The sequence below is a fragment of the Hemibagrus wyckioides genome, unplaced genomic scaffold (assembly GCF_019097595.1).
Source record: "Hemibagrus wyckioides isolate EC202008001 unplaced genomic scaffold, SWU_Hwy_1.0 Contig16, whole genome shotgun sequence".
In the NCBI taxonomy this organism is placed as follows: Eukaryota; Metazoa; Chordata; class Actinopteri; order Siluriformes; family Bagridae; genus Hemibagrus; species Hemibagrus wyckioides.
The window spans coordinates 280902-299444 of NW_026690776.1; the positions used below are offsets into that span (position 1 = coordinate 280902).

At 36.2% G+C, this 18543-nt stretch overlaps 1 long non-coding RNA gene and 2 gene segments (V, D, J or C); all 3 read right to left on the reverse strand.

Moving 5' to 3' along the window:
* Positions 1-4253: 4253 nt before the first annotated feature.
* On the reverse strand, positions 4254-4940 carry LOC131349918 (T cell receptor alpha variable 20-like). The segment is given in 3 exon segments: positions 4254-4321; positions 4441-4716; positions 4876-4940. Coding segments are annotated over 3 exon segments (384 nt in total).
* A 1060-nt stretch (positions 4941-6000) lies between these two features.
* LOC131349921 (uncharacterized) lies at positions 6001-8977 on the reverse strand. Its single transcript, XR_009204119.1, has 5 exons — positions 8895-8977; positions 8073-8190; positions 7751-7828; positions 7594-7637; positions 6001-6934 (listed from the first exon to the last, which is right to left on the reverse strand). It is a non-coding gene; the product is annotated as an uncharacterized LOC131349921 (long non-coding RNA).
* Positions 8978-15944: 6967 nt separating this feature from the next.
* On the reverse strand, positions 15945-16812 carry LOC131349920 (Ig kappa chain V-III region PC 2485/PC 4039-like). The segment is given in 3 exon segments: positions 15945-15965; positions 16339-16628; positions 16773-16812. Coding segments are annotated over 3 exon segments (351 nt in total).
* Positions 16813-18543: the final 1731 nt, after the last annotated feature.

The following is an 18543-nucleotide window of genomic DNA, read 5'->3' on the forward strand; positions in this document are numbered from 1 at the left end:
CTGAACTTTACACGTCTCTAGAAGGCCACACCCAGGAAGTGATGCTGTAGTGTAACTTTGTACAGATCATCACTTCACACAGTTTCAGTGACAGAAAACTAGAGTCATTAATGTAGCTGTGTTGTATTTTAAGATTTATCATCTATACAATACTATAAGCCTTTACTTGTTTTTGTGGTGTTTACATTATTTGAAAACTATAAACAATTATGATATTTTGCTGTTAATCTGTAAATGTGATAAATAGGCTCATTGGCCACTACATCAAGATATTTGTATGAAAAGTAAATGCAAACTTTTTATAATAATGATCATAGAACAACAGAACCAGATTCGTACAAAATCTCTCTTTACACATACATTTGCCCAATAGGTAAGTATAGGAAAGCTGATTAGTGTAATTATATCTAAATAATAATTTCATGTCATTGCTTATTCACAATTACTATCATTAATTAATCTTTAAATTTATATAAATTTATATAAATTTATATTTCTTCAAAGCTAAGTAATAAAATATTGGTACTCAAAATTGACATAGTTGCTAAAAATCCAAAACAATCCCTTTATATACCTGTGTGTTCACAGTTTAGGATGAGAAGTAAATATCTATTCTACTTTGAAGGTGCTGATAGTAAGAAATAAAAGACCAAAATTATTTAATTATTGTTCATAACATACAATAAGTTAAGCGTGTGAGAGAAATGTCTGAGGTGGTGTGTCTGTGCTACATTTACAGGAATCTCTTTTGAATTTTGGAGGTTTTATTTAGATTTTTAGTTTAAAGTAGACTAATAAAAAGGAATTGAGGAGCCAGTAAGAAGAGTTTTACTGAGTGTGAGTTTAAATCTGGAGACACAGCACAGAGACATTAACTTATTATTTTTGTTCCTTCAGCTAGAGTTTATAATGTGTAGACAGTAAACACAAATTTGATATCAACTGATACTACAAATGCACTAGCCTCTGTTTTATATATATTACACAGTAGCTACTGAACCCCTTCTAAAAGTAATTAATTCTTCTCTAAGCACTGGCTATGTGCCTAAATCTTTTAAGCTAGCAGTTATCAAACCCTTGATTAAAAAACCGGACCTCGACCCCTGCCAGCTGTCTAACTATAGACCGATATCAAACCTGCCCTTTATCTCCAAGATCCTAGAAAAGGCTGTAGCACAGCAGTTATGTTCATACCTGCATAGAAATAACATTTATGAAATGTATCAGTCAGGATTTAGACCTCATCATAGCACAGAGACAGCACTGGTTAAAGTAATAAATGACCTGTTACTGGCTTCTGATCAGGGTTGTGTCTCCCTACTGGTGTTATTCGATCTTAGTGCAGCTTTTGACTCCACTGACCACACTGTTCTACTTGATAGACTAGAACATGTTGTTGGTGTTAAAGGAACAGCCCTCTCCTGGCTCAGGTCTTATTTGACTGACCGTTATCAGTTTGTAGATCTAGATGGTGACTTCTCCATGCATACCAAGGTTATGTTCTGTGTTCCACAAGGTTCTGTCTTAGGCCCACTGCTTTTCTCCCTATATATGTTACCCCTTGGTGCAATTATTCGTAAACATGGTATTAGCTTCCACTGTTATGCAGATGACACACAGCTATATGTTTCAGCTAAATCAGATGAGAGACACCAGCTTATTAAGACAGAAGAATGTGTAAAGGACATTAGACATTGGATGGCCACTAACTTCCTCTTGCTTAATTCGGACAAGACAGAGGTGCTTGTACTAGGACCACAGGCAGTTAGAAGTGAGCTTTCTGATTACAGAGTAATGGTGGATGGTCTTTTGGTTTCATCTTGTCCAGCAGTAAAAGATCTTGGTGTGATTATTGACTCTGGTCTTTCGTTTGAAGCTCATGTAGATAATATCACTCGGGTAGCCTTCTTCCATCTTAGGAATATTGCTAAGATAAGAAATATGTTGTCGCGTCATGATGCAGAAAAATTAGTTCATGCTTTTGTTACCTCTAGGTTGGATTATTGTAATGTCTTACTGTCTGGATGTTCCAGTAGGAGCATACACAAGCTCCAGTTAGTCCAGAATGCAGCAGCTAGAGTCCTAACCAGAACCAGAAGATATGAACACATCACTCCTATTTTAGCCACACTGCATTGGCTCCCAGTCAAATTTCACATTGATTATAAAATACTGTTACTAACCTATAAAGCACTAAATGGTCTCGCGCCACAGTACCTGAGCGATCTTTTAGTCTTTTATGATCCGCCACGCCTACTCCGATCAAAGGGTGCTGGTTACTTGGTAGTACCTCAAGTAGCAAAGGCTACAGCAGGGGGCAGAGCTTTCTCCTTCAAAGCCCCACAGTTATGGAACAGCCTTCCAATTAGTGTTCGGGATTCAGACACAGTCTCAGTGTTTAAGTCTAGGCTGAAGACACATTTGTTTAGTCAAGCTTTTAATGTATAGTTTTCTTAGGTAAAGGAGCAGATCTGGAAGGTTCATGGGCATAGAGTGTTTGGTGTACTGGGATTTATTGGATGCTGTCATCTTACCACCCTCGCAAGTCGCTCAGGTTTGCTGACTGTGAAGTGGTTGGATGCTTTATGTCCCGGGAAGCCTTCATGTCTGTGACCTTCTGGCTCTCCTTTTTAGTTATGCTGTCATAGTTAGTCTTGCCGGAGTCCCTGCCTGCACTTTACATTTAATTCTACACTGTCTTTAAGCATCACATGATCAGAAACTTAATATCTTTCTCTTTCTCTCTCTACCTTCTCTGTCGAGCTATACACCCCACTCCTGAGCTCCCAGTGTTTGCCAGTTTCCAGTGTGACCACTGCCCTACCCCTGGTCGGAGTCTCGCCGCTTGATGGTGCCCACTGATGCTGTGGATGGATCTGTGTGGACCAGGAGACAGCCATGCACACAGCCACTTGGGGACTTTCGCACCATCACAGATTTGCCATTTCATCTGTCAGCCCGTGACAGCAAAGAACTAGTGTTTCTAATGACCTTAGAAACTACAATGACCTAATAGTTCCTCATGGTCATTGATTGCTGTTGTAGAAAGGACATTAATCAGCTACAGTTACATTATTTACTCTTTAGTGTCACCCGATTGAGGATGGGTTCCCTTCTGAGCTTGGTTCCTCTCAAGGTTTCTTCCTTTCCATCCCAGGGAGTTTTTCCTTGCCACCGTCGCCGTCGCCACAGGCTTGCTCATTAGGGATAAAATAGTCTAATTATAGAATTTAATAATTTATTCTTATTTCTAGTTAATTAGTTATTTTTATTTTTTATTTTTTATTATTATTTTTCATTTTCCCCTCCTTTTTCTCTGTTTTCTTCTCTTGTAAAGCTGCTTTGAGACAATGTTCATTGTAAAAGGCGCTATACAAAATAAACTGAATTGAATTGAATTGAATTAACTAATGAAAATGAATGACCTGTAACTAGAGTGAGAATCAGTGGTATGTATCTCACTATGTACAGTAAGTTGTATAGTTGATCCATTTCTGAACACAGCTCTGTGAGGATTCTGTATAATAGTGCTGTATGTGCTGAACTTTACACGTCTCTAGAAGGACACACCCAGGAAGTGATGCAGTTGGAGCATAATTTTACACAGATCATCACTTCACAGTATCAGTGACAGTGAACTGAGTCACTAATACAACACAGAACTATTCCACTGTTGCTGATCAAACCACTGCATTTATACATTATTATGATTTTTTGCTGTGGAACTGCATATGTGATGAATAAGCTCACTGGCCACTACATCAAGCTTTTATATGAAAAATGAATGCAAAATTTCCATAGTGATCATCATAGGAAACTAGATCTAGATTTAAACAAAATCTCTCATGAGTAAATTTGCTGTGTCTATTTCCAAAAGGAATTAAATTCAATTCACTTCATTTTTATTTCTACATCACTTTTAACAATGGACATTGTCTCAAAGCAGCTTTACAGAAATACAGAAATTCAGAATAGAAATTACAAAGTTGAAAATTAACTTTATTTATAATGAGTAAGTGTGAAGCAATGGTGGCAAGAAAAAACTCCCTGAGATGATTTGAGGAAGACCCAAAAGGAAACCCATCCTCCTCTGGGTGACACCAGAAAGTGTGATTATAAATACATTAACTTTTACAAGTGTATATATAGTCAAACATTAAACATGCAAATCAAATCAATTGCATATATCAATTAATTGATGTGGATATGTAAGATACACAGTGAGAGTCCAACATCTAGGATCTAGCATTCTCTCACTGTGGCCTTAGTACAGAACCAACCCAGCCACTGGGATCAGCTAAACCAACCCTAATGGGATCAGCTTAAAGAGGAAAAAACAGTAGTATATTTGCCTTCAGTGTAGTTAAACTGTGTGAAAGTTTTTGTACAGTGCAGCTGGATTTCCTGTCACTGTGGGCTGCAGAGCACAGTAGTATAGTGCAGAGTCTGATACAGCAGCAGAGGAGATGATCAGATCCACTTGTTTATCATCGATTTTAGCAGACATTCTAGGGTCAGTGTTGGAAATTAGCTCTCCACTTTGAAGAATATTAAGAATGAACTCAGGGTTAGATGTTGGATATTGCCTGTACCAGTGCAGGTTGTTGCTTCCTGAAACAGCACTGAATTTGTAGCTGCAGGACAGAGTAATATTGTCACCTTCATCCACAACATTATGAGTTGAAAGTGGCTCTATTGAATCTGCCATGGAGTCACCTGTCATAGACAAATGAACATAATGTCAGTGACATATGTGTGGATCAAGCCAGTGTTATGTAAGTCTCACATTCTGCTTTTTCTCATCACCACACAGACTATTTAACCATTAATTCAACTTTTAATATTTATGCAATAGAAATGTCAATGTTAACTCACCTAGTGAAAGCCACAGAGACACGAATATAACAGCGAACATGATGAACGGTTTTTGCTGAATGTAAATATTCTGAGGTCTTTATGTACTCTGATATGTCAACATCATAAATGTTCATGAAGCTCCACCCCACAGCATCACATGACACCAATGTTACTGACAGATTGTTGATTCTTACTGAAACATTGTTGCTTGTGGGGAATCTTTCCACATTGTATTCAACTGCAGACTACAAGCTGGATAATTACGTATTTAATTAATGTCACAAAAGGCAGATGCAAGTGTATACACTTTATTTTTATTTATAAAGTATATAACCAAAAAAGGACTATGGTTACACACAACAAATACAACTAGAAGTCATTTTTTATTCACAAAGCATAAAAACAAATAGCAGTTTGAGAACATTACTTTATTCTCCTGAACTCCTGAATTTGTAAAGCTTCAGCTGCTTAACTTGAGCTTGCTTCAGCTTCTAACTGTCCTCACAGTCAGGCATTTCAGAAGTGAATGTAAACATGTAAATAGCTCCATCTTGTGAGAAAAGCATGGCTCTGTTCCAGTCATGTGTAGTGCTTTTTGTACAGTGTGGTTGGGCAGCAACAGTAAAGAAAAGCAAGAAGAGGAGTAACATTGTTATCCTGAGTGTTTAGTTCAGGTCTCTAGCTTTAGAAATAATTGCCATTGTTTTGTATGTGAAATGTGTCTCTGATGTCTTCACATATAGCTCCACCCACTCAGATTTATTCATATTCATGACAATGCTGCTTCAGCTCAGGTCAACTATTAATGTACTATGGATTACATTTTTTTTCTTTTCATTTTATTTTTTGTCTGCAGTATATAAAATAAATGTTTTTTTAAATATATTCAATCTACAGTAAAATGCATTATACTTAAAATACCAATAATTCTCATGTTTTATTTAATCTTTTTTGTGATAATCAATTAATTGATTTTTAATCATCATTTAATCATCTGTTTGTTTGTTTTTTTTTTACTTTTTTATGAATATATTGTCTCTAGTAGGATAAATATAAACATAAAATACTTATGAAACATTACACTTCAAACAGAAATACAAAAGTACAAAGCTCAGAGGGTCTGTTTCCATATGAGCCATTAACCCCCACTGTGGAGTGTAACCTGTCAAAGAAATTAAAATACTGAAAATGGACACAACAAAACAGGTGGAAATTCCATCTCATGCTTGTTTATTGACCAGTTAATTGACTTACAAAGATTAGCAACATCTAATATCTGAATGGGATCTAGAATGACTACAACATTTGATTTATTTATCAATAGTAAGACAGAAAACAGTAGGATTTTGATATACTTGGGTTTTCATAGCTTGTTCTGTGCTACTATATAGAATCCTACACTTTAACAGAGGACCTGCCAAGCTGATTAGATATTGTTTCATTTATTTTAGTTCAGTTACTAAGCATAACAATCTTAGGGAAAAAGCTGTTACAGAGTCTGGCAGTGGTAGTTCATATGTTCTCATTCATTCTGCCAGTGACTGAGGTTAAGAGTCTGGTAGAAGGGGTGGCTGTGAATACAAATAAAATAAATAGATCTGTCAAATATTTTTGTGAGCAAACTACTCACTTTACTATTTGGACCTTTTAAAAACTTATGTGTCAGGTTGGCCGAGCAGTCTTAGGTGCTGTGTTCAGGTAGCAGTCTCCTTTGGAGGCATGGGTTCAAATTACAATTCTGATGTTGGTTCTTTTCCTTTATGTTGTGATCCTGGGCACAAATCAAACCTGTTGCATGTTGAAACAATCCTTTGGGGTAGTGGTGGTTAAAGGTTGTTGGGTTGTTGATTGGCAGATTGGGGTTAGAGCAACAGCACTCCTAAGCTGTTGGGCCCCTGAGCAGGGCCCTTAACTCTCATTGCTCCAGGAGTGCTGTATAATGGCTGATGCTGTGCTCTGACCCAATTTCCAAAGATGGGATATGTGAAGTATAGATTTCACTGTGTTGCCTGCTGTCTTGTAGCTCATCCACATCAAGATTAGACATGCTGTGCTTTTATAGATGCTTCTCTGCTCACTGGGATTGTAAACAGGGGTTATTTATAGATTGTTGTGCATGAAAATCCAGGGGATTAACAGTTTCTGAAATACTCAAACCATCTCATCTTAAACCAAAGAACATGCCACAAAGTCAGATTTTATTTATGTCTGTGGTTAACTGATAAAAAGTTGATGTGGTTTTTAGAAACCTCTTGTATATATGTGATTTGGATGTTTTTGTAAAGCCTTTCACTGACTCTGTATCGCTGTGTTACTACTTCAAGAGCACAGTGATAGAGTGCAGAATCTGAGAACTTAAAACCTCTGATAGTAAGTTCAGTAGAGTCTCTGCTTGTATTTGTCTTTGTGCTCCTAGAACTATATGACATTGTACCTTTATGTAACAGTAAAAACTGTTGTGTGCTGTTATGATTTTGTTTGTACCAGTTAAAAATAAATGTATTCATTTTCATTTATTGGTCCAATTAGAGGTTTTGTGTTTTGTTAGCTGATAATTATGAACTACTGTATGAGTGCAGCATTTGACTCTGCAAGCTACTGTTATAAACAGACATAGCTAATGTTAGCTTGCTAGCTAGCTATCCTCAGTTATATCAGAGAACAAACAACTCCTAAAATAACTTAATACAAAAATTTTACTGTTACATATGAGATGATAAATGGCAGTTGCAATACCTTGAACTAGCTTTTATAGCCTTTGTCTGGCCTGGAAGCGTGCCCTGTTTAAGAAAAACAGTCGACAGATTGTAGTCAACTAAAGCCTTGTGAAACTCTGATGCTTTATATACTGGATGTAGACAAATAAATCAGAAATTAAGCAAAACTCCATTACCTTAGACGTTTTAGAACATTCTTCACCCACACCTCCTTAGTGTTTGCACACACCTTCTTGTTGCGCTTTGTAATGAATCTGGAAAAGAACATAGAAATTGTCCATATATTGTATTGTAATAGTGTGATAATAGTATATATATATATATATATATATGTTGTACCATATTGTATAAATACTACTCTAATGTTATATGTAATAGGTTAGGTCAGATCTGTTTTGTTTATTAGTAGTCTGCACTTAAGTGTAAAGAATGTAAAGAATGTGTAACCACAATGAATAGTGGGTAAAATTGGCGGCAGTTTGTGGTGATATGACTCACATGATCACATCAACGCAGCGCACGTTACCAAAACTCGGCTGTGCAAAACCTTTGATCAGTTTGAAATCCAGTGGTCTGCGAATGTACTTGATGCAGCAGCCATGGCTCAGTGGGACATCTAACATCACATACAGACAAAAAAACCACACACACACACTCATGTTCATCATCGTCTAATAACTATGTAACTTACTGTAAAGAACCAAAACCAAATATTAATTTTTAAAAATATTGGAAGAAAAATCACAGATCACAAAAGTGACAAAATAAATTTAGATTTAAAAACAATAACTTTCACACTGTACAAAACAAAAGATACCAGAATCAGACTAAAACATTACCCAATGTGTAAATTTTAAACAACCAAACCAAAAAAAAATACAGATTTTTTGTTATATTTTTTGTAGATATAGCACACACACACACACACACACACAAACACACAAACTTTGCTTTTATGATAATTCAAAGAAACATTGTTTAGATCACTAATAATTGACGTTTGTGTTTTTAGGTACCATTTTGCTATGAAGTTAAGAAAAACCTACATAATTAAAAAAAAATATATCAATCAATGAATCTCTCAGTCAAGCTGGTTAAACAGAACTTAATGCAGATCTCCAAAAAATATTTACTGTAAATATCTGTATATGAAGTATTTCACTCATATTGGTAGTTAAAGTTTTACAAGTATTACAATAAAAATCCTGTGACCTTTATTTTCAGGTCCAGTTGTTCCTGACACAGCAAACAATGTTTGTATAAACACATGTGAGACACAATATCCAAGTAACAGTGAACAAAAAAAAAAAAAATACTCACAAGCATCTGTCTTCAGACAAAGCATGCACAGTAGCCAAAATCCAGCAAAGACAATGGTCAGGGTACCTTTCAGAAACATAATGGCAAGTGGGCTAGTGACACATGTGCTGCTGTCTTATATATCCCCCTCAAAACACACACACAGACACACACACACATACACACACACACACACACACAAATCGAATGTGTGTATTTTTCAGAGTAAAGTGTAGTAACTGAAATGGGGACGACATTTTCAAGTTAAAGGGCACAGGAAAGCCAAGAGGTATTTCCAAAATATGCTTGCAGTGAAAAAAAACCACAGACATGTTTTTTTGTGTCTGTGTAGGAGTACAAGACATCCATCATCAAAAAAGTACATTATATACAAAAAATACTATGTATTCATTATTATTATTTTAGTTACATACAGTTAGATCACATACAAACCCTCTAAACCCTGCCCTGCAGCTGCAGCCTAATAAATACTCATTCACTCAGAATTTATTTTTATTAACCACTTTATCCTGGTCACACTTCCACAACTGTCCATATACACCTACATTCATTCATCTTCAGTAACTGCTTTATCCTGGTCACACTTCCACAACTGTCTATATACACCTACATTCATTCATCTTCAGTAACTGCTTTATCCTGGTCACACTTCCACAACTGTCCATATACACCTACATTCATTCATCTTCAGTAACTGCTTTATCCTGGTCACACTTCCACAACTGTCTATATACACCTACATTCATTCATCTTCAGTAACTGCTTTATCCTGGTCACACTTCCACAACTGTCTATATACACCTACATTCATTCATCTTCAGTAACTGCTTTATCCTGGTCACACTTCCACAACTGTCTATATACACCTACATTCATTCATCTTCAGTAACTGCTTTATCCGGGTCACACTTCCACAACTGTCTATATACACCTACATTCATTCATCTTCAGTAACTGCTTTATCCTGGTCACACTTCCACAACTGTCTATATACACCTACATTCATTCATCTTCAGTAACTGCTTTATCCTGGTCACACTTCCACAACTGTCTATATACACCTACATTCATTCATCTTCAGTAACTGCTTTAACCTGGTCACATGTCCACAACTGTCTATATACACCTACATTCATTCATCTTCAGTAACTGCTTTATCCTGGTCACATGTCCACAACTGTCTATATTCACCTACATTCATTCATCTTCAGTAACTGCTTTAACCTGGTCACATGTCCACAACTGTCTATATACACCTACATTCATTCATCTTCAGTAACTGCTTTATCCTGGTCACACTTCCACAACTGTCTATATACACCTACATTCATTCATCTTCAGTAACTGCTTTATCCTGGTCACACTTCCACAACTGTCTATATACACCTACATTCATTCATCTTCAGTAACTGCTTTATCCTGGTCACACTTCCACAACTGTCTATATACACCTACATTCATTCATCTTCAGTAACTGCTTTAACCTGGTCACACTTCCACAACTGTCTATATACACCTACATTCATTCATCTTCAGTAACTGCTTTATCCTGGTCACATGTCCACAACTGTCTATATACACCTACATTCATTCATCTTCAGTAACTGCTTTAACCTGGTCACACTTCCACAACTGTCTATATACACCTACATTCATTCATCTTCAGTAACTGCTTTAACCTGGTCACATGTCCACAACTGTCTATATACACCTACATTCATTCATCTTCAGTAACTGCTTTATCCTGGTCACATGTCCACAACTGTCTATATACACCTACATTCATTCATCTTCAGTAACTGCTTTATCCTGGTCACACTTCCACAACTGTCTATATACACCTACATTCATTCATCTTCAGTAACTGCTTTATCCTGGTCACACTTCCACAACTGTCTATATACACCTACATTCATTCATCTTCAGTAACTGCTTTATCCTGGTCACATGTCCACAACTGTCTATATACACCTACATTCATTCATCTTCAGTAACTGCTTTATCCTGGTCACACTTCCACAATTGTCTATATACACCTACATTCATTCATCTTCAGTAACTGCTTTATCCTGGTCACACTTCCACAACTGTCTATATTCACCTACATTCATTCATCTTCAGTAACTGCTTTATCCTGGTCACACTTCCACAATTGTCTATATACACCTACATTCATTCATCTTCAGTAACTGCTTTATCCTGGTCACATGTCCACAACTGTCTATATACACCTACATTCATTCATCTTCAGTAACTGCTTTATCCTGGTCACACTTCCACAACTGTCTATATACACCTACATTCATTCATCTTCAGTAACTGCTTTATCCTGGTCACACTTCCACAACTGTCTATATACACCTACATTCATTCATCTTCAGTAACTGCTTTATCCTGGTCACACTTCCACAACTGTCTATATTCACCTACATTCATTCATCTTCAGTAACTGCTTTATCCTGGTCACACTTCCACAACTGTCTATATTCACCTACATTCATTCATCTTCAGTAACTGCTTTATCCTGGTCACATGTCCACAACTGTCTATATACACCTACATTCATTCATCTTCAGTAACTGCTTTATCCTGGTCACACTTCCACAATTGTCTATATACACCTACATTCATTCATCTTCAGTAACTGCTTTATCCTGGTCACACTTCCACAACTGTCTATATTCACCTACATTCATTCATCTTCAGTAACTGCTTTATCCTGGTCACATGTCCACAACTGTCTATATACACCTACATTCATTCATCTTCAGTAACTGCTTTATCCTGGTCACACTTCCACAACTGTCTATATTCACCTACATTCATTCATCTTCAGTAACTGCTTTATCCTGGTCACACTTCCACAACTGTCTATATTCACCTACATTCATTCATCTTCAGTAACTGCTTTATCCTGGTCAGGGTTGCAGTGGATCTGGAGCTTCTCCCAGCAACACTAGTCATGAAGCAGGAATACACCCTGGATGGGACACCAGTCCAACACAGGACACTAAGCAAAGACACACATTCACACACTCATTCAGACTTAGGCAATTTAGTGTCACAAGTCTACCTAAATATACAGCTCTGGAAAAAAAATAAGAGACCACTGCCCAATCTCCAGATTTGAACCCTATTGAAAACCTCTGGACTGTCATCAGGAGGAAGATGGATGGTCACAAACCATCAAGCAAAGGTGAGCTGTTTGCTTTTTTGCAAAAAGAGTGGTATAAAGTTACCCAACAGCAATGTGAAAAATTATGGGTTATTCCACCAAATACTGATTTCTTAATGTTATTTACCCAAAGCATTAACACAATTTGTTTACAAATTATTTGCATTTTTTATTTGAGTTATTAAAGCTTTGCAAATACTGCATGATCTTGGGTTATTTTAATGTTTTGTCATTTCCTTTAAATATACACTCTAAATAACAATAATTATATTTTGAATTTAGGAGAAATATTGTCAGCAGTTCACAAAAAATGAAACAAAACTGTTCATCTCACCAATACATGAACCTGTAAGAAAAAAACATAAGAAACTGATTATTTTGCAGTGGTCTCTTCTTATTTTTCCAGAGCTGTATGTTTGAAAGCTTAAATCACAATTCTAATAAGAAAAAAAGTGCTAGCTCATCAACCCTTGATCACATAACTATGCTGCAGATTATAGACATGATGTATCGAAGTTGTGTGCAGTCCAATCTTGTCATGAAACAAACATTTTTGTATCTGTATGATCAAAGTCACATCTGTTTGTAAGAACATACCTACATGTATAATAAACACATGTACTAATGAAAGAGTTAATAAATTAATGAACAAATAAAAAAATATTACAGTGTGTTGTGGTGTGTTTATTAATTTAATTACACACTGGATGCAACAGTAACAACTAAAACATGTAGATTTGTCAAATAAAGTATAGTTGTGTTAATCCTTCATTGTTCTTCTTTGCTATTTGCTCCAGCTACAAATGTATTCACAAATGTTGTTTGCAGATCAGTGGTTAACTGATAAATTGGTTCAGTGAGTCTCTTTCATCTTCTGTGGTTTAAGAAACTTCATATATACAATGTTGATGTTTTTGTATAGCCTTGTAAAGATTCAGAGCACAGTAAGAGAGTGCAGAATCTCAGCGTTTTAGACCTCTGATAGTAAGTTCAGTAGAGTCTCTGCTTGTTTTTGCCTCTAATCGATGAACATCAGGAGCGCTATCATCACCTGCTCTTGACCTTGCACCTTTATTGAGTAAAAACTGTGGTGCGCTGTTAGGATATTGTTTGTACCAGTAAAGCAAAATGTAATTGCTGCTTGTCTCATATGAACACTTCAGAGTAACAGTCTTTGTTTCTTTCCTGACAATGTTTGCATCTGTTGGCTCAATTTTATCTGCAAAACTACCTGGTATGACAAAAAATATAAAGAAATATGTCAGTGAAGTATTTCTTGTAAATCAAATATTGACTTGAGAATTCAAGAAATTACTAGAGTAATGCAAACATGGTTATTAATTAATGAAATTATTTAACTGATGAAATATCATTGTAATAATTAATAAACTGATGAAAATGAATGACCTGTAACTAGAGTGGGAATCAGTGGTATGTATCTCACTATGTACAGTAAGTTGTATAGTTGATCCATTTCTGCACACAACTCTGAGAGGATTCTGTATAATAGTGTTGTATGTGCTGAACTTTAAGGCTAGTTCACACTACAAGACTTTAACCGTCAACAGATCGCTTTGCTGTTCAGACTACATGACTTCACTGTATGTCTTTTTGTCCTTGTGGTGTTCACACTACGCAACGCTTCATAAATGATCCACAAGAGGGAGTCGCACACCACACGATCTGACAACTCTCAACTCTGTTGACTTGCTCTCTCATTGGCTGGAGGTCGTAGCTACAATTGACACCACGTGATGTCGAGTCAGCCGACAGTCCCAGATATTTAAAGCCTAGTTCACACTACAGGATTTTAAGCCCGATTTAAGCCCGATTTGCAAATTAACGAGCTCGCCGTCAGATCGGGCTGTGATTGTGGGAAAATCAGCAGGTGATCAGCGCTCGGCAATCTTTATGTGTGAACTACTCAACAACGCATCAAAGAGGCTCACTGACGCGTCGCTGACAAAATCCAGATATCTGGCATGTTAAATATCTGGGATGGTCAGCTGACTCGACATCACATGGTGTCAATTGTAGCTACGACCTCCAGCCAATGAGAGGAGCAAGTCAACAGGTTGAGGTCACCGGAAGAAAAGCAGCAGAGTTGTTGTCAGATCGTGTGGTGTGCGACCCCCTCTTGTGGATCATTTACGAAGCATCGCATAGTGTGAACACCACAAGGACAAAAAGACATACAGTGAAGTCATGTAGTCTGAACAGCAAAGCTATCTGCCGACGGTTAAAGTCTTGTAGTGTGAACTAGCCTTAACATGCCAGATATCTGGATTTTGTCTGCGAGGTGTCACCGACGCGTCAGTGAGCCTCTTGATGCGTCGTTGAATAGTTCACATATAAAGATTGCCGAGAGCTGATCACCCGCTGATTTTCCCACGATCACAGACCGATCTGTCGGCGAGCTCGTTAATTTGCAAATCGGGCTTAAATCGGGCTTAAAATCCTGTAATGTGAACTAGGCTTTACACGTCTCTAGAAGGACACACCCAGGAAGTGATGCTGTTGGAGCATAATTTTACACAGATCATCACTTCACAGTATCAGTGACAGTGAACTGAGTCACTAATACAACACAGAACTATTCCACTGTTGCTGATCAACTTTTTGTGTGATTTTGTTTGGATTTTTTGGATGTTTTGTTTTCCTTTTTCTCTCTTTTTGACCTTTTGTCTATTTGTGCACCTTAGTTTATTAGGTATTCCTCCTTTCTTTTTTTACTATAAAAATTAGCTGAATGGTTCTTTTTTTTTAACCATAAACATTAGCTGAATGGAAGTATTCTTTCTATACTCTAATATGTTTAATTTCATAAAGATTCCTGAACGCAGCTTCTTAGACCACTCGGCCATCTGGTTGAAGTCTCTTCTGGAGGTGTGGGTTTGAATGCCATTCCTGACATTGGTTTCTTTCTTTTGTGTTGTGATCCTGTACAGAAGTCTGTCGTTGTATATTAAGAGATACTTTGACAGTGGTTAAGGGTTGCTGATTTGTTGAATGGCAGAATGGGGTTTAAGCTACATGGTCAACTAAACAGGGCCGTTAAAGTAATATACGTTCTCTCATTGAAAAAAAAAATGCTTATTTAGCAATTTTTTATAGTCAGATGTAAGTGTCAGGACATAAAGTGTCATTTCAATATAAAACAACACAAACACATACACCACATACATTCCGCCCAACCACTATTATGTATGCAAATATATTCAGGTCACATGACTGTAAAAGCATGTGTCTGAACATGACGGACATTTCCCAAGAAAGCACAAACACTGTGAGTAAAAGTTTAATACTCACTTAGATAGTTGAAAACATCAAATCAGTAAACAAACAAAGCTAGTAGCTCAATGCACAAGCTTTATTATTTTAAACTGTATTTATTGCATTCAGGCTCATAAGCAATATACACCAGAGTGTGCGTTGAATAGCAGTTACTCTGATTTGTAATAAATTAGCCTGCTTTCAGCTTTCAGAAAATGAAAATATTATGCAGTGTCATGTGAGTCTAAATTGGGAGTGAGCAGAACTGCAATTTGCATTTCCATTCCTTCCACCTTTCTAATTTCTGTAGGTAATTTCTGTACCTATGTGTGTTCTACTTTGGTTGTAGTAGGTCTGATAAGCAGCTGCACACCTCTTTTTCACTGAATCTGTGACTTTTTTCTTACGTTTAATATGAGAATTCATAATAATATGAGAATCCATCGTTGTTGTTATATGCTAATCAGGACACACGGAAGTTTCACGTGACATTCTGCACTCCTCCTGTCTCATTAGCATATTTAAAAAAATTTATAAATTCAGTTTTATTTTGTTGTACAATAACAGTTCAGGGGATTTGATGTTATTGATGTTATTATGCTTTATTTCTCCTTTGTGCAGGTCTATTTTGAGAAGTTATCTTACATTAAACCATTTAAAACTTTTAAGAGATAATTCTGTCTTTGCTTCACACTTTCTTTTTTTTTCTTTTCCACACTTTTCTAATTTAATTACAAATTGCTAGGAGTGAATGAGGAAATGTGTGTGTGCATGATGTACTGAAAAGTCTGGAATCCCATCAAGAAATGTCTAAAAATGTCTCAATATCTCAAAATAATACATTTATTAATAATAAATTTACTAGTAATAAGAGTCCTCCAACATACATATGTAATTTTTTTTAATTCACTAGTAGAACTGTATTCAATATAACAAAACTGTGTCAAGGTACTTGTACAGTGCAGCTGGATTTCCTGTCACTGTGGGCGCCAGAGCACAGTAGTATAAAGCAGAGTCTGATACAGCAGCAGAGGAGATGATCAGATCCACTTGTTCATCACCATGAACTTTAGGAGACATTCTTGGGGGGATGTTTTGACTTGGATCTCCATTTGTAGAAATATAAAGCAGGAACTCAGGTTTAGATTTTGGATATTGCCTGTACCACTGCAGGTAGCTGATTCCTGAAACACTGAATTTGTATTTGCAGGACAGAGTAACATCATCACCTTCATCTACAGCTTTATAATTGAAAAGTGGCTCTATTGAATCTGCCATGGAGTCACCTGTCATAGAGAAGAGAACATAATGTATTTAAACTTTATACAATCAAGCCAGAATTACTTACATAACGCTTTCTAACACTATACAATTAAGACTATCTAATCTAGTTAAAATTTCTGAATATACAAAAATCAACGTTAACTCACCTAGTGAAAGCCACAGACACATGAATATAACAGTGAACATGATGGATGAGCTTATAAATGAAAATATTCTGAGCTCTTTCTGTAGTCTAATATGTTAACATCATAAAGCTTCATGAAGCTCCACCCCACAGCATCACATGACAGTGTCACTAATGTTACTGACAGATTGTTGATTTATACTGAAGCTTTTTACATTCAGCCTCACATGAGCAACTGAGCAGATAGTAAACAGACACAAACTGAAAGTACGAAAAATACATAAATAAAATAAATAAACTAATAAATTTGGGAGTGTGCATTGTGGGAAGTGGAGTCTGGTAGGAGATAGTAGGATTACAAACAATTTGGGGAGTATTTCAGTGTGGAGAGGAAGAAAACAGCCTTTTTTCTTTCTCTTGTCTATTCATTATCTATTTTTTAAATTAGTGTCATCAGAATTGTTGGTTTTTAATATCATTATTTTGTCATTTAAACATGAAACTGTGTACAAATAAAGGGTGTAGTATATAATTATCTCATGACAAACATCACATTGCAAGTCAAAATGTACAGAGGTGCTTTTATTTATTGCAGCTATAACGTGCTTGTCTCTGCTGGAGTAAAAAATATATATTATAGATCATGCCTTTTTACAGAATTTGCATGTATAGGCCTACTGCAATTTCAGTTTCCTTTCTTGATTAAAGCAAACTGCATGCAAGGCTTGATGATGTGTTGAAAACAATCAGAGATTATTAAAACATTCTGATCTAGACTGATCGGTTCTAGACTGCATTAAAATCACAAATCATTTACAGTCTGTTTTAAGCAATGCATTCTATATAAAAGTTCTATCTATGTAAGGCTGAAAAATAGCTTTATTATTATTATTATTATTATTATTATTATTATTATTATTATTATTATTATTATTATTATTATTATTATTATGTAAAGTAGTATTCATAATCAAAGAAGTCAGCATCAGAATCCTAGTAGTTGTCCAACAATAAGATAACAGACTGTGCCATCTTGTGGTGAAAGGAAAGTGACTTTAACACACCAAGGTCTTTTCTGATTAAATTTATTCATTTATTCATTTTTTGCACAGATAAAAGCCTGCTCGGAATAAGAAACCTTTTTTTTTTTTTTTAAATTATGGCATCCCACTCACTGTGTGTGTGGAGTTTGCATGTTTCGCCAGTCCTTGGTGGATTTCCTCTGGATGCTCCGGTTTCCTCCCACAGTCCAAAGACATGCTTCTAGGCTGATTGGAGTCCCTAAATTGGCTGTAGTGTGTAAATGAGTGTGTGTGTGCCCTGCGATGGGTTGGCACTCTATCCAGGGTGCCCGATGATTCCTGAGATGCACAGGCTCCCCGAGAATAGATCGGATAAGCGGTACAGACAATGAAAAAAAGATTATGGAAATAACAATTTGCAGAACTTTATTCAACTCCTGAACCTGTACAGAGCCTCAGCTGCTTCACTGAAGTTCAGAATTGTTCTTAATTGGACCGTCTTAGTACCTTTCTGTTTAACTTTCTGTCTAAAGTAACAGAGAAAGTTCTGGTTTCCTGGCAAAAATAGAATAGTTACAGAATAATTAATTAATTAATTTAATTAAAATGTATTTAATCCTAAATAATCCTTAACCAAACATTATAATAATATAAACTCTTTATAAATCTTTAGAAAGAAAGAAAGAAAGAAAGAAAGAAAGAAAGAAAGAAAGAGACTTCCCCAAATGGGCATGTAGCAAAACTGTGTGAAAGTTTTTGTACAGTGCAGCT